The following is a 25890-nucleotide window of genomic DNA, read 5'->3' as shown; positions in this document are numbered from 1 at the left end:
AACAGGGGCCTCTAGTCCAAAATGCATTCATGATATCTGAGACAAATTAACTTTTACAAAGAAAACATACTGCTTAGACAGACATGCATTTCACTCACAGGTTATATAATAAGGAAGCAATTTCTGTTTTATATTGTAAAATGTTCACCCCATCAATAATGATGAAAATACATATACACATATTTGCACTGCTAATGCTACAGTTATTATAATAAGGCAGAAAAACAGTCCCTAAACATTTTTTTACGATAGTGCAACTAGGGGAAGGGGGATTGAACCCACAGGCATCCTTACAATGTGTAGACAGAGCCTTAACACCCTGAACCACCTGTCCATATATGCAAGCAGGTGCATGTACAAACGCAGTGATAGTATTGAACTGTCATACTGATCTATAGCGTGGCAGAAATGACAAAAGTTGCACTGTGGTATGAAAGGTATGCATTTTTGAAATGAATTCCTTCTAATGATAATTTTAAAAGCAAGGCAGCCTGAAGCATGTTTACTCACCCCAGTGCTCTCTTAGGTGCTTGTCTTTTCCTCTGTAGCAGCCTATTCACTATGAAACCTTAATTGCTATAGACATAAAGAGAGCACTGTGTAATACTTGTGTTTGGCATGCAGTTTCAGTTTAAAGTTTTAAAGTTTAGCGTACATGATTTCTACTTACATTACATAGGTTTGTCTGCTCTTTAACTTCATCCTTCCATTGGACAAGGAGGTCAGGACTGTGACAAGTCATGTCATTGAAATGGTGACAGCACTGTTCCCCCATGCTAGGGATAACATCGGCATGGCTGACAGCCTGGGATAAGTGATACCAGGATCCAGTCGTATACTGAAATCTGTTGTAGGCCTCCTGCATGAACCTTTGGCTGTCATCCTTATGGATAAGATAACACATATCTTTGTCTCCTCTTCACACCACCTCTGTGCTCTATAATGAGCACTGCCCTTTTCTTCTCTAGCCATGATGTCTCAGGTCTCACACGTCCCCCAACAATTTTGGCATGGTGTTATTATGGCTCATAATTGCACTTCAAGGTGTGAAACATGCAAGTCCTCAATCCCTGTGTGATCTGAATATATCAGGCAATACAATGAGCCTACGTACAGATGGATAAAAATGGAATGACAGCTCCCCCACTCCCTGAAGCATGTCTTGTAGCGCATATGCTCAGTGCTACTTGAAGGGACCCAAGTCTGTGCACTGCACTGAGGAGACAGCAGCATGATGGTTAGCAGGTTTTCTCATCACACGCAGTGGGTGATTCAGAAAAAGTAACTAGAGAAGGACTAACTAGTCTAATCATTGAGCTCAGTCATGTGAGTGTACAGAATGTAAGCACAATGAGAGGCACAGAGTCTCATCACAATATGCAAGAAACCTGTGGAGCTTAAAGTTTGATTCCTGCATAAGATGAGTTTGAAAAGATAACTTTTTCAGCAAAAATATATCTTCTTGAATAAGGTAAGTGGTACTTACAACTCCTTTCATTTTTATTATGGCTGCTTTTAATTGCTATTCAACCTGTTGTTAATAATGGATGTAAGTCGGTTAGTACTATTAAATATATTGTTCAAGGTATTTTGAGATGGGGATTTGAAAGGCTGCATCAACTACTGTGCATGCACAGGACACTGAGCCCTCTACTATGCATGCTGCAGACCTGTGCAGCAGACCAAGCAACATTGCTGCAACTACTCCTGAGACTGTGTCCCTGTAGACCCACACTCACACCCACACAGCCTTAGTATATCACATACCTCCACTGATATTGTTCCTTCTCAACATTAAAAGTCCCCAACCAGCACTGGCATTTAACAGAAAAGCACTTTTACTTTCAAACTCTTTGATATTCACACTCACGTACTTCCCTGTGAAAGGCATGCACTGCTGTGTTCCCTTCTCCATCTGTACAAATAGTTATTACTCTTCCCTGCCCTTTTTACATTGATACTTGTATTCCTATGTTTGATGCAACGTGTGGCCAGATTATGTATCATCAAGCAGAGCCTGGTGTTGATTTTGTATGCATCATCTTTAGTGTGGTACATCTGCTTCAGTCTTGTACAACTATATTTAGAAGCTATATGCAAGTTGCTGCTTCTTGGCTAGTGCCATGGTGTATTGTACCCACCTCCAGCTGGCATGATTATCACCTGCTGTTGATTGTTACTATGTCTTATCATATGTCTTAGCCTCCACTGCCTGTTGTGCTTAGAACTGCTGGCCCTGCAAGTGCCCACCCTGGTGTAATTTCATCCTAAGTGTAATATCTGTCACCCAGCTGTAATTACTTCATACATATAATGTTGTGTAGCAATGCACACATGGAAACAATTATTGCACATGTGGCAAGATCATTTTGCAAGGTACCACCAGATGAATCCAGTCAACAAATGTATGCCTTCTACAACCCAACCACTTGCTCAGTAATGTTGCATGTTTACAATTGTGCAAGGTTATACCCATGGTCTGGTAGATTTTGTGGATTTCTAATAGGTGTCATGATCCAGGTTTGCAGACCATATCTGCCATCACCAACAAGATACCCCAGTGAAAGTTAAATACTGTGCTATCTTCTCTCGAACTAATAGAGGAAACACAGTATTTGTAACCACTAGAACATTTATTGAAGCAAAAAATAAAATTATTGATACACATCCAAATGAGTTAAGCGCTTTCACCTATTATACTTAGGCTTCTTCAGAACTCAGTTGCATAGTACATTCGCCATTTTAAATAACCTTTTTGGCGCGAATTTAATCCAAATACCTTTCTACATTTAAAGTGCCACTACATAACAAATACTCAATAGTAATATTTGTCATATAATATGACATGCTCAGCTAAATGATTACAACAGTTGGCATGTAATCTCTTTTCCTAGAACCATTGCCTTTAATACCGTGACTGTAAAATTCGTCACTTATTCATTTTTCCAACTATGCCCTTTTGAATTGTATCTGCCTTTCTTAAAATACGCCACTGCCTAAGTTCTAAACAATTTTTAAAAAAATTATAACTAAATTCTAATTACTACTTTTAGATTTAAAAAATAAAAAAATATATAAAAAAATATATAAAAAAATGTTGTTAAATATATATGTATATATAAATATTTATAAAATTAACTATATGAATTCTATTAATACTGATGCTCTAATTTTCATTAAAATATTTACAATGGGTGTATATTGAGCTTACTGGTGAATGTTTCATAAATTCATTGATTTATATTAAAAATATATTAAAAATGTGCTTTGTTTAAAACTGTGTTCATTTAGTTGTTAATATTAACTCTACTTCTTTCAATTGAACTTTTTGACAATAGTTACTATGGCTAATATTTATTGGAAATAATTCCACTTAATGTAACCCATAAATTACTGTATTAATGTTCTAATTATATTTAAATATAATTATATCTAACAAATTCACACTAACTTTAATTTAAATAATATTAAATTAACAACATTGATTTAGAAATATATATATACTTGATGCCATTGATTTGCCAAAAAACAATGACTTATTAAAACTTAATATCTTGTTAAAAATTAAATATAATTTTAAATATAATTTTTTCTCTGTGCCACTTGTAAAATTGAAACAAATTCTACCTAACTAACGTAAGTTTATTGTTATTGATATTCCTTAAAACCTTTTTTTTATATATATATATATATACAAATGTGCGTCTCTTGCTTTTATTATTTATTGGTCAACAAAGGTTTAATTGCTATGGTGTCATTTAATCCAGGGATCGTGGCAGCATCAGTGTATAACTGCCACCAAATTTCTTTATAACTCAATAGTTCCTTCGTATTTCCACCCATAGAGTCCTGTTTGATATGGTCAATAATCATAAATTTAAATCTATGTTGGTCTCCATATCTCTCTATATGCCTATATAATGCATTATTGACGTCTTTCTTTTTAATACAATATGAATGATCATACATTCTTTTTTTAAAAAACCTCTCTGTTTTCCCAACATAATAAGCAGTGCACTTGTCACATTTAGCTAAATACACTATATTCTTAGTGTTGCAATTCCCTTTCACACTTCTAATTACTGTTTTGTTACAATTGTCTAAGATAATTTCAGTTTGACTCATAATAAATTTGCATTGATTGCAATTACCACATTTTTTAGTTGATGTCACTAATTCATTACCTCCATTGTTACATTTGGTTGTTCTCCCAGTTTCTAAAATTCTTTTTAAATTTTGTGACATCCTATATACAATAACAGGTCTTTCTCCCAATAGTCTTGTCAATTCAGGATTCACTAGAAATATGTTCCAATGTTTAAACAATATTTCTTTCACTGTATTGGCATATGGAGTGTAGGGCAAAATAAATGCTTTTTTATAATTGTTTACAATATTTGATTCAATTGTATTGACCTCTGATAAACTAACTCCAAATATTGGATAATACTTGGTTTCCCTCTGAGATGACACATATTGTTTAACATCCTGTAACATTAAATTGTTATATTTCCTCTCTCTAAACATTTTTGTTATATATTCCATTTCTAACATCATATCTTCATGCCTTGATGTCATTCTAGATGCTCTGATGAGCTGACCTTTAAAAATGTTGCGTAACAATTTTCTAGGATGATTACTATCATATTGCAGGTAGTCATTAGAAAACGTATTTTTTCTGTAAATGTTAGATTTAAAACCTTCTGCATCGTTGGTAACAATAGTATCCAAATATGGTAAGCCTGTCTTACTGATATCATAGGTGAATTTCAAAAAATCACTACTCCTATTAATGAATGACATGAATTTTTCAAGGTCTTCCTTGCTACCTTTCCACAGGATATAAATGTCATCCAAAAATCTAGTATAATGGGAGATGTACATATAATAATCACTCTTAAATAGCACTTCTTCCTCCCAATATAACATACTTGAGATTATAAATAGGGGCACTGGCTGAACCCATAGCCACTCCCTTACATTGTTTGAAAAATTCACCTTCAAATGATATAAAATTGTTTTCCAATACCAGTGACATACAATCCATAATGAGACAAATTTTGTCCCATTCTAACAAAGTATGTTTTCTAATGCTTTCACAGAACATTTGTAACCCTTTTTCACTAGGTATACAGGAATATAAGTCGATTACATCTATAGTAACATACAATAGATTCTTTGTGTCAGTACCCACAGGAAAGGTTCTAAGAAAGTCCATGAGTCTTTTAACAGATGTGGAATACCCTTATAAATCTCTTTTAGCCATACATCTACTAATTTACCTAAGGAAATGTTTTAGCCTTTGTGCCTGACACTATGGGTCTAAATGGTGGGTTGGCTGCATCCTTATGTATCTTGGGGATCCCTACTAATTTTGCCATTTTGGGATGTGATACTTTTAAAAAATTATATAAATCATTGCTGATTCGATTGTCTATCAAAATTCTTCTAAATATGAATTAATCCTCTGATAGGCGATGTTTATTTCATTCAAAGATATCGTAGTGTAATTGCCTGTTTCAGTCAGAATAGTATATAACTTGGACAAATATTCCGTTTGATCATAAATAACCATCCCTCCCCCTTTGTCAGGCTTCATAATGCGTATATTACTGTTGTCTCTTATCTTGTATAATTCATTTCTTTCTTCCTTAGATAAATTGTCCTTAAATCTAGTATTTTTCACTGTATTAGCAAGTTTATATAAGTCTCTTAATACCTGTTTTTCAAAAAGTTCTACAACTTGATTCATATGTGGGACAAAAGTGCTTTTAGGTTTTAACAGTCTTTCTGCCCCCACCCCTGATGTTTGTTCATTTGTAGTTTTGTTTTGAAACATGATAGATAAATTTAATTTTCGTGTAAACAGTTTAGTTTCTATTAGATGGTCAACCAAACCGTAACTTGGAGTAGGTATAAATTTCATTCCTCTTGATAACAGTTTATAATGGGTCTCTTCAACTTTAAAATTAGTAAAATTGTAAATTTTGAACTCCCCTATTTTATTCGTATCGTGCGTATTGTCTGAACTTCTTATTTCCCCATCATCAACAATACAACCGTTAATGCTTGCTTGTAAATCTAGCTCTATCTCCTGTATTAAACTATTCGTCAATACTGATGATTGTGGAAATTCCTCCCCTTGAAACCTGGTTTCTTCCAATACTGAGGGTTCCAATTCCTTTGAAAATTTTGGTTGTAATACCCATGGTAACCAAGCTGTTCCCTTATATCTCCTTCATAATGAACATCCTTTCTACCATAATTGTCCTTTTCAAATTCTTGACCCCAGTTATATTTTCTGTCATATTTGTCTTTTTTATTGTCCCTATCTATATTCCATCTGTATACCCTGTCTTCTTTATATTGTATTATGTCTCTATTAATTTTTTTACTCTTTCTCTCATGTGTCAATTTTGATTTCTTTTCAACAATTGTAAACTGCTTACAATACAAATTTTTCCATTCCTCAAACAATAAATCACTTTCCATCTCTCCATTTAGTTTCTCTACATCATTAATAAATTGCGTTATTACTTCATCATTGTATTTAATTAACTTTCTCATAAAATTAAATCCGCACTCATCGAAAAATTCATTAAAATCTTTCATCACTGTTTCGTTAATTTCTATTCCCAATGGTGTCTTAAAAAAATGCAGTCCCATCGGGACTACCTTTAATGTCAAACATTTGTTTAAATAAGCATTCTCTATTTTTAAATTGTCCAGTTTGCTCATAATACCACCCATCTTAAAAATTTTGTCTTTTAAAGATACATTATACTCATTCTTGTTGAAGGGAACCTTACTGTTGCCCTTCTTGAATTCATCAAAATTACAGTCACTATTAATAAAGTTATTCATATAGTCTTTTTTACTGTTGCCACTTTTAGTCTTTGTATTTGTATCAAATGCTATTTCAGTACCTTTATTGCCCTTTGAAGCACCTACAGAATGAGCGTAGGTCTTGATAGGCTTTACTCGTTTATGTTTGGTCCCTGTTTGTGACATAAATTCTTCCTCCTCCTCAAAATCATAGATCGAAAAGTCAAACGTGAAACCAGTAGAATTCATTCCAATATTGTCCATAGTGTGTCTAGAGCACTGACCAGCCGGCAAGTCTATGTCATCGCTGTCTCCTGAATCATTTTTGTGCCTAAACGCTGTTGATTCATCCACGTTGTTTCCTGGTGTGGTCTCTCGTCGGCTAGTTGAGCCGTTACTAGCTTTCTCCTTAACTATATTTTCACTTACACCCGACTGCAATACACAATTTGTTTGTGCGCCTACCAACATTTCTAGCGCACAAACAAATTGTGTATTGCAGTCGGGTGTAAGTGAAAATATAGTTAAGGAGAAAGCTAGTAACGGCTCAACTAGCCGACGAGAGACCACACCAGGAAACAACGTGGATGAATCAACAGCGTTTAGGCACAAAAATGATTCAGGAGACAGCGATGACATAGACTTGCCGGCTGGTCAGTGCTCTAGACACACTATGGACAATATTGGAATGAATTCTACTGGTTTCACGTTTGACTTTTCGATCTATGATTTTGAGGAGGAGGAAGAATTTATGTCACGAACAGGGACCAAACATAAACGAGTGAAGCCTATCAAGACCTACGCTCATTCTGTAGGTGCTTCAAAGGGCAATAAAGGTACTGAAATAGCATTTGATACAAATACAAAGACTAAAAGTGGCAACAGTAAAAAAGACTATATGAATAACTTTATTAATAGTGACTGTAATTTTGATGAATTCAAGAAGGGCAACAGTAAGGTTCCCTTCAACAAGAATGAGTATAATGTATCTTTAAAAGACAAAATTTTTAAGATGGGTGGTATTATGAGCAAACTGGACAATTTAAAAATAGAGAATGCTTATTTAAACAAATGTTTGACATTAAAGGTAGTCCCGATGGGACTGCGTTTTTTTAAGACACCATTGGGAATAGAAATTAACGAAACAGTGATGAAAGATTTTAATGAATTTTTCGATGAGTGCGGATTTAATTTTATGAGAAAGTTAATTAAATACAATGATGAAGTAATAACGCAATTTATTAATGATGTAGAGAAACTAAATGGAGAGATAGAAAGTGATTTATTGTTTGAGGAATGGAAAAATTTGTATTGTAAGCAGTTTACAATTGTTGAAAAGAAATCAAAATTGACACATGAGAGAAAGAGTAAAAAAATTAATAGAGACATAATACAATGTAAAGAAGACAGGGTATACAGATGGAATATAGATAGGGACAATAAAAAAGACAAATATGACAGAAAATATAACTGGGGTCAAGAATTTGAAAAGGACAATTATGGTAGAAAGGATGTTCATTATGAAGGAGATATAAGGGAACAGCTTGGTTACCATGGGTATTACAACCAAAATTTTCAAAGGAATTGGAACCCTCAGTATTGGAAGAAACCAGGTTTCAAGGGGAGGAATTTCCACAATCATCAGTATTGACGAATAGTTTAATACAGGAGATAGAGCTAGATTTACAAGCAAGCATTAACGGTTGTATTGTTGATGATGGGGAAATAAGAAGTTCAGACAATACGCACGATACGAATAAAATAGGGGAGTTCAAAATTTACAATTTTACTAATTTTAAAGTTGAAGAGACCCATTATAAACTATTATCAAGAGGAATGAAATTTATACCTACTCCAAGTTACGGTTTGGTTGACCATCTAATAGAAACTAAACTGTTTACACGAAAATTAAATTTATCTATCATGTTTCAAAACAAAACTACAAATGAACAAACATCAGGGGTGGGGGCAGAAAGACTGTTAAAACCTAAAAGCACTTTTGTCCCACATATGAATCAAGTTGTAGAACTTTTGAAAAACAGGTATTAAGAGACTTATATAAACTTGCTAATACAGTGAAAAATACTAGATTTAAGGACAATTTATCTAAGGAAGAAAGAAATGAATTATACAAGATAAGAGACAACAGTAATATACGCATTATGAAGCCTGACAAAGGGGGAGGGATGGTTATTTATGATCAAACGGAATATTTGTCCAAGTTATATACTATTCTGACTGAAACAGGCAATTACACTACGATATCTTTGAATGAAATAAACATCGCCTATCAGAGGATTAATTCATATTTAGAAGAATTTTGGATAGACAATCGAATCAGCAATGATTTATATAATTTTTTAAAAGTATCACATCCCAAAATGGCAAAATTAGTAGGGATCCCCAAGATACATAAGGATGCAGCCAACCCACCATTTAGACCCATAGTGTCAGGCACAAAGGCGAAAACATTTCCCTTAGGTAAATTAGTAGATGTATGGCTAAAAGAGATTTATAAGGGTATTCCACATCTGTTAAAAGACTCATGGGACTTTCTTAGAACCTTTCCTGTGGGTACTGACACAAAGAATCTATTGTATGTTACTATAGATGTAATCGACTTATATTCCTGTATACCTAGTGAAAAAGGGTTACAAATGTTCTGTGAAAGCATTAGAAAACATACTTTGTTAGAATGGGACAAAATTTGTCTCATTATGGATTGTATGTCACTGGTATTGGAAAACAATTTTATATCATTTGAAGGTGAATTTTTCAAACAATGTAAGGGAGTGGCTATGGGTTCAGCCAGTGCCCCTATTTATGCGAATCTCGTTATGTTATATTGGGAGGAAGAAGTGCTATTTAAGAGTGATTATTATATGTACATCTCCCATTATACGAGATTTTTGGATGACATTTATATCCTGTGGAAAGGTAGCAAGGAAGACCTTGAAAAATTCATGTCATTCATTAATAGGAGTAGTGATTTTTTGAAATTCACCTATGATATCAGTAAGACAGGCTTACCATATTTGGATACTATTGTTACCAACGATGCAGAAGGTTTTAAATCTAACATTTACAGAAAAAATACGTTTTCTAATGACTACCTGCAATATGATAGTAATCATCCTAGAAAATTGTTACGCAACATTTTTAAAGGTCAGCTCATCAGAGCATCTAGAATGACATCAAGGCATGAAGATATGATGTTAGAAATGGAATATATAACAAAAATGTTTAGAGAGAGGAAATATAACAATTTAATGTTACAGGATGTTAAACAATATGTGTCATCTCAGAGGGAAACCAAGTATTATCCAATATTTGGAGTTAGTTTATCAGAGGTCAATACAATTGAATCAAATATTGTAAACAATTATAAAAAAGCATTTATTTTGCCCTACACTCCATATGCCAATACAGTGAAAGAAATATTGTTTAAACATTGGAACATATTTCTAGTGAATCCTGAATTGACAAGACTATTGGGAGAAAGACCTGTTATTGTATATAGGATGTCACAAAATTAAAAAGAATTTTAGAAACTGGGAGAACAACCAAATGTAACAATGGAGGTAATGAATTAGTGACATCAACTAAAAAATGTGGTAATTGCAATCAATGCAAATTTATTATGAGTCAAACTGAAATTATCTTAGACAATTGTAACAAAACAGTAATTAGAAGTGTGAAAGGGAATTGCAGCACTAAGAATATAGTGTATTTAGCTAAATGTGACAAGTGCACTGCTTATTATGTTGGGAAAACAGAGAGTTTTTTTAAAAAAAGAATGTATGATCATTCATATTGTATTAAAAAGAAAGACGTCAATAATGCATTATATAGGCATATAGAGAGATATGGAGACCAACATAGATTTAAATTTATGATTATTGACCATATCAAACAGGACTCTATGGGTGGAAATACGAAGGAACTATTGAGTTATAAAGAAATTTGGTGGCAGTTATACACTGATGCTGCCACGGTCCCTGGATTAAATGACACCATAGCAATTAAACCTTTGTTGACCAATAAATAATAAAAGCAAGAGACGCACATTTGTATATATATATATAAAAAAAAGGTTTTAAGGAATATCAATAACAATAAACTTACGTTAGTTAGGTAGAATTTGTTTCAATTTTACAAGTGGCACAGAGAAAAAATTATATTTAAAATTATATTTAATTTTTAACAAGATATTAAGTTTTAATAAGTCATTGTTTTTTGGCAAATCAATGGCATCAAGTATATATATATTTCTAAATCAATGTTGTTAATTTAATATTATTTAAATTAAAGTTAGTGTGAATTTGTTAGATATAATTATATTTAAATATAATTAGAACATTAATATAGTAATTTATGGGTTACATTAAGTGGAATTATTTCCAATAAATATTAGCCATAGTAACTATTGTCAAAAAGTTCAATTGAAAGAAGTAGAGTTAATATTAACAACTAAATGAACACAGTTTTAAACAAAGCACATTTTTAATATATTTTTAATATAAATCAATGAATTTATGAAACATTCACCAGTAAGCTCAATATACACCCATTGTAAATATTTTAATGAAAATTAGAGCATCAGTATTAATAGAATTCATATAGTTAATTTTATAAATATTTATATATACATATATATTTAACAAATTTTTTTTTATATATTTTTTTATATATTTTTTTATTTTTTAAATCTAAAAGTAGTAATTAGAATTTAGTTATAATTTTTTAAAAATTGTTTAGAACTTAGGCAGTGGCGTATTTTAAGAAAGGAAGATACAATTCAAAAGGGCATAGTTGGAAAAATGAATAAGTGACGAATTTTACAGTCACGGTATTAAAGGCAATGGTTCTAGGAAAAGAGATTACATGCCAACTGTTGTAATCATTTAGCTGAGCATGTCATATTATATGACAAATATTACTATTGAGTATTTGTTATGTAGTGGCACTTTAAATGTAGAAAGGTATTTGGATTAAATTCGCGCCAAAAAGGTTATTTAAAATGGCGAATGTACTATGCAACTGAGTTCTGAAGAAGCCTAAGTATAATAGGTGAAAGCGCTTAACTCATTTGGATGTGTATCAATAATTTTATTTTTTTGCTTCAATAAATGTTCTAGTGGTTACAAATACTGTGTTTCCTCTATTAGTTCGAGAGAAGATAGCACAGTATTTAACTTTCATTAACAGTTCTTCCTCGCAACTTGGTTCGTGTTCAGAAGATACCCCAGTGGAAAGTCCCCCCTCACAAACGTTTGATACAGTTTGCAGGTGTACCACATGTTGGAATTGTGATAACTCCTGGATATCCTGCACATGCATTATAAATGGCACCCTGTACTTTACAAATCTCATAACAGTTTGTGGAGAGATACCCTCTATAGTTCACTTACCTCCTTCCCAGTTCACCATGTGTGTCTTTATTTCAATGTCGGTACAGTCTATGGCCTGCTTTATCTCAGCTATATCATATAAATCTGGCATGATGTTGGCTATCTCCTCTGGGGTACATGGGAACCACATGTACTCCTCTATCTATGCATAGCCTACAACAGTTAAACAGATGATTACAACACAAAAATGACTAAATGACTTTAAAAGTGCAAATCAGAGATATAAGTACAGTATGCAGCAAAAAATAGCTTTTTAGGGCACAAAAACGATAGGAGATCGCGTTTTAGGCGAAATTAGCAGTCTACAGAAAAAAATGCAGAGAAATAATACTTAATCCAAATTCACTCTTTTGTCACTCTGCTGCTTGTAGGACTCTGCAGGACACCACGAGGAGCTTTGCTGAGTTGTATACAAGCGCAAAACCGTGCAAATGTGAGTTTTAAAGCAGGGAGATGAAAGAGATAGAAATTAGCCCAAAATGGCCAATAAACTACTAGTTTCTAGGCTGAGACCACTCCTCCGGGGACAGATAGGCTGCTCAAAGCTCCCTCTCTCACAGTGAACAGAGAAACTTCCTTCTATCCAAGGCTTTCAAATACTGGCCAAGGCTCTTGCCACCCCCATAGTGCCTTTTTTAGGCAAGGCTCAAAAGACAAACCCACCTCCATAAACAACACAAGAAACCAAAAACTGAGGGTAATGCTACTCAATGCCAGAAGTCTAAACCTCAAAATGCACGCACTTCAGGCACTCCTCATTATGGAGAAAATCAATATCTGTGCAGTAACAGAAACCTGGTTCGAGGCTCCAGAGAGCACCCCAGCACTACCAGGCTATAACTCGTACCATGCCTTTTGGCCCCAGAACCTGGACTGAAATACAAAATGTGGGGGTGTTTCCATTTTCATCAAGGATACCCACACCTCCAGGTTAGTGGCACAGCACAAGGCCTCGGAGACCATCCATGTGCAACAAACAGTGGGCAAAGCTGCTTTTCAGATTGTAGCTTGCTACAGATCACCCACCTTGTCTCAGGACCCCCACTCAGCATTCCTGAGAACATTGGAAAATATGACGGTCCTACCAAACACCATGATATTGGGTGATTTCAGCTACCCAAACATTGACTGCGAAAACTACTCAAGCACAAACTCCTTTGCCCAATGCTTCCTAGAGTTTATAAACTCAAACGCCCTGGAACAACTGGTCACCACTTCCACAAGAGGTGACAACAAATTGGACCTAATCATCACCAACATGGGGGAATCAGTGTTCCACACCAGAGGTAAACCCCTGACTGGTAAGATCAGACCATAAACTAATCACACTGGACATCCACATCCCGACCCCACCCCCAGCCAAGGAAACCACTGTGAAAAACTTTTCAAAAGCAAACTTCACACTTCTCAAGACTGAGGTGGAAAGTTTCAAAGCCCCCTTGCTAAAGGATAATGCTGCCCAAACCGCAGAATCCTTTACAAATGCATTCTATGAGCACCTACAGGAATGCATGGATCGAGCCATCCCAAGTAAAACCAAGACTCACTCCTCCAAAAAGAGGAAACCAGTCTGGTGGACCCTGGCCATAAATAAGCTATACAACAGAAGGAGGAAACTATTACATGATAGAGCAAAATGCCAAAAAGGAAAGGCATCCCTGATCAGTACTAGCAAGAAACTACGATCCCTCATAAAATCATCCCAAGGCCAGCTTCGAAAGAAAGATTGCCAGAGACTCTAAAGATAATCACAAAGCCTTCTTTAACTATGTCAAGAATCTAGGTGGCAACTCTCAGATCTGCTCTGATCTAGTGCATAATGGCAAAAAATACACTGAACCAGCTGACATTGCTAACATCCTGGCGGACAGGTTCAGTGCAGACGTTATCCCCCCCTCACCCCCAAAAGGGTCCGTGTCCATCACAGAAGAATGTAGTGCCCCAGAAATCACAGACACACAGGTGAAAACAGCCCTCTTGAAAACCAAAAACCCAGCATCATTGGGACCAGATGGTATCCCAGGCTGCATCTTACACAAGCTCCAGAATGAACTAAGCCCTCACCTAAATTCTCTGTTCAAACTCAGCCTTACCACAGGCTATGTACCCAAAGAATGGTGTACAGCAACAGTTATCCCACTCCACAAAGGTGGTGCCACAACGGATCCTGGGAACTATCGCCCTATAAGCCTGACTAGCCTGGTCTGCAAAGCTATGGAGTGCATCATCACGGAACTCATTAACAGAGACATTTGGAACCTCCAGACACTGGACCCAATTCGGCTTTGTTAAAGGCAGATCTTGGCTCCTAAACCTAGTTGACTTCTTTGAAATGGTTACCAAGGCCATAGATGAGGGAAAGGTAGTCCACACAGCCTACATGGACCTCACAAAGGCCTTCAACACCATTCCCCACTCTGGCATTATAGATAATCTTACCAGCTTGAACATTAACCCCTATGTCATGAGATGGGTTGCCAACTGGCTCATGGATAGAACTCACATGGTCAAAGTTGCAGGTGCCATGTCCGACTCTAAACTGGTTACAAGTGGTGTCCCACAGGGCTCAGTCCTGGGACCCCTTCTGTTCGGTATATACTTCTCTGAGGTACAGGCAAGCACGGGAGGACTATGGTTGACCAAGTTCGCAGATGATTGCAAACTGGGGGCCATAATCGCCTCTCCGGCTGACACGGACATACTCCAGAAGGGTCTCATGGAGATGAATACCTGGTGTCAGAACCATGGCCTCAAGCTAAATGCCAAAAAGTGCATAGTCATCCCCTTTGGGAAAAACAAAGTGCCCACAAACTACCACATAGGTGGTAATCCACTAAGTATGGAAAATGTAATTAGGGATCTGGGGACCCAAGTAGATAGTAACCTCTCCTTTGATAATCACATTACCAAAGTGGTTAGGAAATCCTTCTATGTAGCCCACCTAATCACGAAAGGGTTCACATCTAGATCAAGAGAGGTCATTGTGCCCCTCTACTCATTGCTCATCAGGCCCATAATAGAGTACAATGCCCCATTTGGGATGTTCCTTACTCGACACCTGCAACAGCTGGAAAGACCACAGATGTACCTCACCAAGAGGATTGTGGGCTTAAACAGATGCTCTATGCAGCTCAACTAAAGAAACTCCAGCTCTACTCAGTTGCTTACCACCTACTCAGAGGTGATCTCTGCCTGACATACAAGGCCATGTCTAACCCAGAATTAATGGACATACTCCACCTCAAGAAAACCAAATCTCTTAGAGCCACATGCTCCAGGGATTTAAACCTCAGCACAACAATAAATAAGACATGCTGGAGGGATAGATTCTTATCCCAGAGGCTTCCCTCGCTCTGGAATAGAATCCCAATCTATGTTAGGCAAAGCCCCTCACTGACTTTCTTCAAAAGAAATCTTGACGAGTGGATGGGAAATCATAAATTTACCCCTGGGATCACTTCAATGGCCCTGCTGGACAGAGACTCAGGAAACTAATCTAAAAGGGAGGCGAAAGCCAACACATTCTGGCTAGGCTTATAAATGCCCTTGGGCAGATAGCCTAGTACCTACTTATGAACCTATCTCCTGAACTATGGAATCAAGATACTAATGGAGTATTCTCAGGACAGATGCTTGAGATACCCCAACTGTGTGTCCAGCATTTTGCTGAAAGATTCCTGTAGCAAGTATACGTAAAGCCACATGCACCTTAACATCCATTGGGATAGATACGCCATGACTGTCACAGGGTGCAGATGAAGCCAGGTAAAAATCCAAACACAAGAAGCAAAGACAGCAGCAGTAAAACTACTGTTTATGAGTACCTAGCTGAGAAACAACTTTCTAAATACAACCCCAAAAAGTAGCTGAGATGGAGGTTCCAGAACTAATGTGCTTCACAGCAGAATGCTTACCTTAACAATATTTATAATTTAGGTTAAAGGTAGTTTACAGCGCTGTCAACTTTTGAAGAGTTAAAGAGATGACAAAGTGCCACTCCATTTGCTGTGCCGCTTGACAGTTCCATTATGATAAACAACTATGCACTGCTTTGTTTTTAGTGCTGCTTATAATGCAAATAACCTTACAGAAACAGTAAAATACTATATTTAATGCAAGACTTAAGCAATATATAAGAATAATGCATATTAAAGGTTATTTTGTAAGACTTTGTTGTTATACATATTCTATATATTTGCTGGATTATATGTGCTTTGGTTGACATTCATGTTTACTGATCTCCCAAGCACACCTGATTATTACACTTATAAAGGGCACCAGAACTTGTCAGAGATTTGAGGTGTATGGTTAGGCTTAAAGAGGTCCTTGTGGTCATTAGCCTAGTAAACACCTATAAACCTATGAACACCACAATATGTCAGCATAATGAATGTGACCCACTAGTATGCATGCACTGAGAAACAGCCTTGGCACATGCAAAATTGGAAAAAAAATTTAAAAAAACATTGTTTTTTTTGCAGGGTTAAACCTTCCCCATGTACCCCCCTCCTGCAAATTATATATACTAACTCCGGGATCACACAAAATTGAGGAAAGGAAATATTCCTAAACTTTGAGAATTGTGCAATCTCACATACCTGATGACCATCTTAGTTGGCCAAACGCTGTCGAATAAAGCATCTACAAGCATTTCCTGAAACAATGAAGGGAAGAGGCAGAGAGAAGAGTAATTAGTAGTACGGACTTCCCACTCGTATGTATCTGTCTAATTCCACTTCTGGTTTGTATACCCTTCCCACTCGTATGTATCTGTCTAATTCCACTTCTGGTTTGTATACCCTTCCCACTCGTATGTATCTGTCTAATTCCACTTCTGGTTTGTATACCCTTCCCACTCGTATGTATCTGTCTAATTCCAGTTCTGGTTTGTATACCCTTCCCTCTCGTATGTATCTGTCTAATTCCACTTCTGGTTTGTATACCCTTCCCACTCGTATGTATCTGTCTAATTCCAGTTCTGGTTTGTATACCCTTCCCACTAGTATGCACTTTTCTAATTCTGGTTTGTGCCCACAGTTATATGCTGGACCCTTCTTTTTTTATAACTACAGGAGATAGCAAGTACAACTGGAAGGCACAGATTTTTACAGGTTTTATCTTGAAGTGCAAACATGGAAATGATTTGGTTGATTAAACTAATTATTGACTCGATTTCATTTCACACCTGATTCACTTGTTATAAAATAAAAAAAAGGAAATTATTTTCTGGTAACAGAACTTGAAAAAAACAAGTAGCACTATATTTTATACATGGAAGCACATTTCAGTAATACATGTGGACTCAAAATGAATCAGAATATCTGACATGCACTCATCAAAATCAAATTCCAAAGAGCATGAATTCCTAACTAGCAGGAAAACAAATGATGGCTAGCAAACCTACTAAATTACCCATTTAATAAGCAAGATTTATTACATTGCAAAAGGTGTGCTACAGTGCAATTTAAATCCATTGCAGTTTTCAGCGATGCAGTAGGCAATAAGATTGCTTAATGGCTCACACATTTCTCTCCTGCAGGTTAATGTATAGTTATGGAATACATACGGGACATAAACTTTTCCATATCTACTAGTTTATTTTTTTAATCATGCTGTTCAGTCCTATCACTGAGAATTAGATAACAGTAGAACACTGGCTGAAATCATTGAGAAAAGTTCAGAAAAATGGCTGGGATTATATTTCATCGTGTATAAGAACACAATTAAAGTACTAGCAATCAGGTATATTCAGTTTGATGCAAATGTCAACAGTTGCATAATGTAATATGTAATTAAAGAATATGTTATAACTGAAAAAAATAAGTAGAATAAATAACTGAACATAAAATAATAAAAAATTACATTACTGATTTATGTTATAATATGTGCTTCTGTGCTGCATACCATGCAAGAGAAACTGAAAGAAAATATTCCCTGTTGATATTCTGTGACGCATAATTGCAATTCCCAGAACTATGCAAGGGAAAAACTGTGAAAATACATGACAACAGGAAAAAATCATTAATTTCCTTTAGTTTTTTTCCAGGGAGGAACAAGTTCCCCCTACCCAACACTGCTCACTACTTATATATACTAACTCCATGATTGCCATAGCTTGGAGTAAAGGGAGTATTCTGAGACTTGAGTAAAATATATATATATATATATATATATATATATATATATATATATATATATATACATATATGGGTCTACTTCACATGGTCGTCAAGCCATTTGATCGACTTTCATTTGGTCGACAATTCATTTGGTCGACAAGCAGTTTTATGTGGGGGCGGTGCGCACCCCCCCCCCTAACTATATATATCAACTCCAGGGTCGCACAACATTGGGGAGGGGGGCAAATCTGCCTGTCGACCAAATGACTTGTCGACCAAATGAAAGTCGATCAAATGGCTTGTCAACCATCTCAGGTAGACCCATATATATATATATATATATATATATATATATATATATATATATAGTGCAGTAATACACTATTACAGAGTAATCTTGTTATGCTGTTGTTGAAACATGCTAAACATGCTAAACATAGGGGGAGTCGATTCCTCTCCCTCTACAACACCTGGTACTTTTTTTGCTCAACCTAGGCAGGGGGGTAAGGGGGAACATAAGTCCCCTTACATATCAGATGTATCAGCAGCATCACTGAAAAAAAATAAACGTAGGCCATTACAGATTCAAATACTCCAAAAAATAGTATAGCACAAAATAATAGGAGTAGTATGACCACTGGCGTATAGGTAGTTATTTTCTATGATGTAGTTTTTAATAGAAACAGTTACTATTAGAAATAGTGGTTATGCATGTTTGTTCACAGATTGCCCACTTAATATTGCATCCATGTATCATTGTGTAGAGTTTAATGTAGTATACATTCTTACAATATGCTAACATTACAAAAATATATATGCTGTTCATTTTCACCAAACCCAGTTAACTCCACTGAATACGCAGAATAATACACCACCACACCATACCAGCATGTAAACAGCTGCAGTGATGCAGCTGTACCCCATAGGAACAAGTGCAGGAAAAAAACTTGTCATTGAAATAAACGAACAGATCTGGAGCTTAATAAAATCCACGAAAGCCAAGCTTGAGGCTAAAATAGCTAACCAAACCAAAGACAATTACAAGGCATTTTTTTAGTTAGGTTTGTAATCTCAAAAGCACAAAGCAGCAATGTGCTGAGCTGATTGTGAAAGATGTTACTTACACTTAGGCTGATAGGCTGAAGATATAGCGAACCTACTGGCCGATAAAGTTAACTCTAACCTTGCTCCTCTTTACCCTCCCTTTGTCCCTCAAGGTATACCTGAGACTGGCTTGCCTCCAGCTGTCACACACGACCAAATCCTAAAAGTATATCAGAACTGAAATACTGCATCAGCGAGTCCTGACAGTATCTCTGGATACATCTTAAATAGCATGAAGCAAAATTTGGCCATACCCCTAACAACACTTTTCAATCTCAAGCTCCATACAGATTTTATACCAAGTACATTGAGAAGTCCTACAGCCATTCCCCTGCATAAGGACCTTGCAAAGACCCAGGCAATTTCAGAGCCATGAGTCTGGTGAGCCTTATATGCAAAGCCATAGAAAGACCTATCATGGAACTAATCATTCAAGGCACAGGGAACCTCCAAACACTGGACCTGCCTCGTCTGGATTCATCAAGGGCAGGTCATGCTTACTCAACCTGCTGGATTTTTTTGAAAAGGCCAGTAAAGCAATGGATAAAGGCAAAATGGTGCACACTGCATACCTTAAACTGGTCAAGGCTTTCAACACAATTTCCCACTCAGGCATAGTAGAAAAGCTAAATAAACTGGAAATAAACCCCTATGACACCCAGTGGATTGCCAACTGGCTGACAGACAGGATGCAGGAAATCAAAATAGGGGATATCTCCACAAAGAGGCCAGTCACCAGTGGAGTCCCCCAGGGTCCTGAGTTGCAAACTCTTCTGTTTGGCATCTACTTTTCTGAAGTAAAAGCAAATACCAAAGGACTCTGGCTGACAAAGTTTGCAGATCACTGCAAGCTAGAAGCTGTGATTGAATCCCCAAATGACTTTGCCATCTTGCAGGAAGGTTTGATCCAAATAAATAATTGGTGCCAAAATCATGGATGAATCTAAATGCCAAAAATGCATTACTGTATCCTTTGGGAAGTCACCTAGATATGGGTATGCCATTGTCCCCCTTCATTCATCCCTTATTAGACCAGTCATTGAATATAATGCCCTTTCTTGCATGCATCTTTCCAGACACATGCAACACCTGGAATGCCCACAGTGATAACATAAAAAGATACAAGACCTAAACAACATGTCTTACATGGACCAACTCAGAGCCCTATAAAGCTCTCTATTGAAATATTAGGACTCAAAATGTCAAGTGCCTAAAAGCCAAAAAAAAAAAAAAATACTGAAAACACAGAAGAGTAATCTTGAAAATCATTCTTCTCCTTAAAGCTTATTTTTACTGTTAGGGCAACCCTCTCTGCACCTCCCACACCACCTGAACTGATATGTACCAAATCAAAGATCTCAATACCCTGGAGAAAAGGGAATATTTTTAGAAAGGACATCTCTGACTTAATATATACAAGTCCGATCTTTCAGCCATTCAGTCTCCACATTTTGGGACCCACTCTAGTAGGTCCCAACATTTCAAATGGTTACCACCCTGTCATTTTACTCATTATCCTACAGACTGCTAAAATGTGAACTATGTCTGTTATATAAGGCAACCTCAAGCCCAGTACTGATGGAGTTACAGCACATCAGCAAGTCAAATGGTATCTGAAATACTCAGTCTAAGGATCCAAACGTCTTCTGCAACATTGACAAAGCAGTTTAGAGGAACAGGTATATCTCACAGAGGATACTGCTACTGTGGGACAAAGTCCCCATCCACATAAAACAAAGTTCATCCCTATCCATATTCAAGCACAACTTGGAGCTATGGATGGGAAACAGAAAAGTTACCACAGGACTGCCTTCTGTGCTACTAATGGACAGAGTCAGCACCTAAATGAGTTATCCCATTCATGTGTCCCTTCAAGTTATCAATATTATGAAACCAGTTATTCTCACAAGGGGTAATATATAATTATCAACCATGGGATGGATAAGATCAATCTGTAACCAAATGGGATAGGTTAACTCAGCCACAAAAAGGGAAACTGGCTAGGCCTAAAATGGTCTCAAGGGCAGCTAGCCTAGTACTTACCTTTAATCTATCAACCAGATTTGTTTCTTTTTATGTAATTATTGTAATTTACTAATCTACTGTACCTTACCTTTGAATCTATGAACCAGTTTTGTTTCCTTTTATTTACTTATTGTAATTTACTAATCTACTGTACTGTAGCAGACACGGTTCTTCTGTAGCATGGCAGGGTCTAGATAGTCTTCAATGGGGTTTACTAGTACACATCCTAGAAGTTAATGTGGTCCATTATTGCCATCTACTTTCTCAAAAAATTCCATATTTTGAAACACGAGGCTTTTCCAAAACAGGCAAAATTTTCTGTTTGTTTCATGAGTTTAGGGGCTTCAGGGGGAACAGGCCTTAAAATACAAGAATAAATGCCACACCCTGAAAAAAGCATTCACTTTCAAAAATCTATATTTAAAGAAAGAAAAACAGCCCCCCAAAAGGACTATAAATCTGCTGACATTTGTCATAATAGGGTAATTTTGTCATTTGACAATCTATGCTAACTGTCTAAGCAATCTATTTGCTTTTGTTGCATTTAAATGTGAAATACCAGAAACGCAGCTAGGGCAGTCATATCATTCTACTATGTATACTATATTTTAGTTTCAGGTTTATTGAATCTTTCATGAACATATTAAATAACATAATTTTGGAGTAAAACTGTTTGCTTTTACTAGGACATATGTCAGGTACAAGAACAGTAAGCATGACAAAAAATAAACGGACTTAAGAAGTGACGGCTTTTGGTTTATTTTATTTTATTTGTTAACTAGGGTTGAGCACTGATCTCCACCGACCTTTTTCAGACTCAGCCAAGGATCACTGCCTGGTTAAGTGACTTGCTCAGAGTCACACAGGCAATGGAGGCTGACAGAATCAAACCCTGGATCATTGGATCACAGAACAACTCATTAACAGATCCTTAATCTTCTTCACCAGCTGCCAGATTGCCTTTAATAAACAATGTTTAACCAAAGCTTAGTATAGAAAATGATAAACATATGCCGTTAAATTCAGAAAGGCTTCGCATGATGCGGATGCCTTGACTCAGGTTTCCCATAATCTATTAAGCTTTCCAGATTCATAGACAGTAATACCACTAAGGTTTTCCCCTTGTGGGGGCCTCAACATGGGCAATGATCTTGCAGGTGAAGCCTCATGGTTATGCAACAGTCCGGGTGGGGGAGTGGCTAATTCCAATTAGCCATGTGCCATCCCCAGAAATGTCCACGACTCATGATTTTCTAAATCAGGATCACCAGGGAATTGTTCATCTGAATAAAATTTTACTCTAAGAGAATAAAGGGAGTACTCATGGTGCAAATCACCTCACTTGAGACACGTGTGTGTGTGTGTGTGTGTGTGTGTGTGTGTGTGTGTGTGTGTGTGTGTGTGTGTGTGTGTGTGTGTGTGTGTGTGTGTGTGAGTGTGTGAGAGTGTGAGTGTGTGAGTGTGAGTGTGTGTGTGTGTGTGTGTGTGTGTGTGTGTGTGTGTGTGTGTGTGTGTGTGTGCGCGTGTGTGTGTGTGTGTGTGTGTGTGTGTGTGTGGTGCCTTGGCTAAAGCAATGCAGAGACCACTAGAAAGAATATTAACGCACTCAAGTCTGACAGCTCTGGTACTTATTCAGAGACATGGTGATGAGCTAATAATGAGGTATTTCTCATTGTGGCTATATTGTCTCTGAATCTCATTTTCTCACTATCATACTAATTGAAGAATGCACAGTGGGCCATAAGCACGACCAGTGAGAAATTTAATGAATCCAGAGGTTGGTTTTATAAAGCAAATCTCTGATGTAATGTCTGACTTATATATGTGTATGCAGATGCATTAGTCTGAAGCATGTTCATCACATTTCTATATAATTATATTCAGCTTTGATTAGGACAGTTATTGAGTACAGTGTCCCCTTTGGGATGTACCTCACCAAACAACCACAAAGACCCCACAAGTTTCTGACTAAGAAGATCATGGGCTTAAATATTCTAATCCACAAAAAAAAAACTGATAACACTTTCCCATTAATATTTATTTATTTATTTATTTTATTTAAGATTTATTTACCGGGAAAGTCTGACTTGGACAGAACCAATTTTCAGCAGAGGCTTGAGGAGAAATGCTCCAGACATATGTCTTTGGAATGTAACTTATAGATAACTAAGGGGAGATCTATGTTTTGCCTTCCATGCAATTAGGGACCTAGTTATCCTGGATATTATGTATTTTCAAAAGTGTAATAGCCCCACAGATACCAGGAACAGGGACCTAAACCTTCACCAGCAAATAAAAAAAATGTGATGGAGAGATAGGTTAATCACTTAGAACCTCCCTTACCTATGTTCATCACATAGAACCTCCCCTACCTCTGGAACAGACTGCCCTTACAGATTAAACAGTGTAATATGTTATCATCCTTCCGACAGAACCTGGATGATAGGGTAGGTACTCACATATGCACCCCAAGACTGACTAGGCTTGCCATCCTAGAGAAAGGGGAGAGGGTCTAAGGGTGGGTCCTGGCAATGTGTAAATGGTCAGGGGACTCAGTTGCATTGTAATTTATATGATTCCAAGCAATCCAAGAACACATATACATACAGTTTAATAACAGTTTGAACCAAATAAATTAATTTGCATCAGTTCAATATATGTGTCATTTTCGCAATGACACATGCCTCATTAGTTCAGGGAAGACTTCTGTAAATGATTTAATCACATGTAGATGCGAGTACCTGTATGGGTTGTAATAATTGGAGGTGCAGTAAAAAAAAATTTTCTGGAACAGTGCACTATTCAGAAGGGAGAAGAAAAAAGAACTTGCAGAAGGATGAGGGACAAACATCAGCTTCATAACCATTTGGCTCAGCAAGTTTTTGTCAGAGATTTTTTAAAACATTCTTACACTTTTTTTGTTTCACTTTTAGCATGGGGAAAACCAAATATGCTGTCTGCTTGCTGCCTAAATAGATGTGAACCATGCTAGCATAAAGCAACAGCACACATGGAAGACTTGATCAGTGTAATGTGTCCTATCCTGAGCTACTCTCTGATAATTGTTTACTAATTAATAAAAAAAAACAGCTGACCAATGATATCTTTACAATAAGTAGGATTCATAAATCATAAGAATGTATTCTATTAATCTTAATGAACTAATGACTCTTGTTTTTTTTTTCAACAAAGATGCCAAGATGATCAGTTTAACAAGGATGTTTCACTTGCAATGTCCTGCACAGAAAGAGACTGTCATTTGCCATCTAGGCAACATGATCATGGTGTTTTTAAGGAATGTAAGCATCTCAAAAGTATTCCTTCTGTAAAAACAGAAACAAAAATATATACAGCAGAGGTCCATTCGTGTAGCCAGGGAATTCAGAAGAACCGTTGGCACCATTTACCAGGATAAAAACTACAAGCTGTACTGCTCTGCAACAGTATAAGTGCAAACGACTGTACCTCATGTGCCTTATGGACTAATTAAAAAATATGTACTGGGGCCATTTCTGGTAGAAGTATTTTTTTTTCCTCTGATAAGAAAAATGTTTCTTGTTCTGGTGGATTTTGAACTATTTATATCAACCTTAAAAGGGGCAAAATGATCCTGCGTGCAATTTTTGCATTTGTGTAAAACAACTTCGCAGAAGCTGAATATTACTGTCATGATCACATGATCACAGTCTGTACAATTACAGCTGTAAATGCTTCTAGTGAGATAAAATTGTAGTCACACACAAAAGAATTATATATTGAAAGTGTAATGTATTACAAACAAAGAAGAATCATCTAACAAGACTACTGTATTTGAAATACCATAGATATACCAGAAAGAATTTAGTGTGTTTCTTTAAAAAACACAGGACAATCAAAGTTTTGTTTTAGAATCAGAAAAGATCCAGTTCAGTGAATAAAGATTTTATAATAAAATCCTTAATGAGTATTTATTATTTTTGTTTTTTGATGCTAATACAATTAATTGTTTAACTGTATGCCAGCAGTAACATTGTTTTATGTTTGCTGCAACCTTCAGAAAAAGATGGCAAGCCACTGGAAATAGAAGGGTCCCTTCTATTTTCAGTGCCTTGTTGTTTCTTGGTTTATTTTGGACTGAATACTTTACTTTGTTGGCTGCACAAAGGGATGTTAGTTTGAAACATCAAGGTTGTTTAATGTTTAAACTGATGAATGCAAAGTCTCAAATTTCAACATTTTTCTTTATTTATATTCTTTTCAGGTTTTGCTAGAAGAGTCTGAGGAGTCAAGTACCAGGTTGAGCAGCTTGATGTGCTTTGGTAGTTGAAAGTCTTGCAGAATCTGTGTTATTTTACTTGCATTAAAGATAGTCTCTTCCATTTCTACATTTTAAGGCTCACACATGTACCAAAGATAATGCAACACTC

At 36.3% G+C, this 25890-nt stretch overlaps 1 protein-coding gene across 1 annotated transcript in view; it reads left to right on the top strand.

Annotated features, from left to right (window-relative positions):
* SUSD3 (sushi domain containing 3) overlaps positions 1-25419 on the top strand; it is a 1048308-nt gene extending 1022889 nt beyond the window's left edge. Inside the window, exon 5 of the mRNA XM_044078145.1 lies at positions 24677-25419. Within this exon, the coding sequence (XP_043934080.1) occupies positions 24677-24899 (223 nt within the window). The 3' untranslated portion in view covers positions 24900-25419. The remainder of the gene's footprint in view (positions 1-24676) is intronic.
* The last annotated feature ends 471 nt before the right edge of the window (positions 25420-25890 follow it).

This window comes from Protopterus annectens, chromosome 7.part0 (genome assembly GCF_019279795.1).
Source record: "Protopterus annectens isolate FY-2018-M chromosome 7.part0, PAN1.0, whole genome shotgun sequence".
NCBI classification, from domain to species: domain Eukaryota; kingdom Metazoa; phylum Chordata; order Ceratodontiformes; family Protopteridae; genus Protopterus; species Protopterus annectens.
The sequence above is the reverse complement of the archived record's forward strand: the minus strand, read 5'-3'. Positions and strand labels throughout refer to the sequence as shown.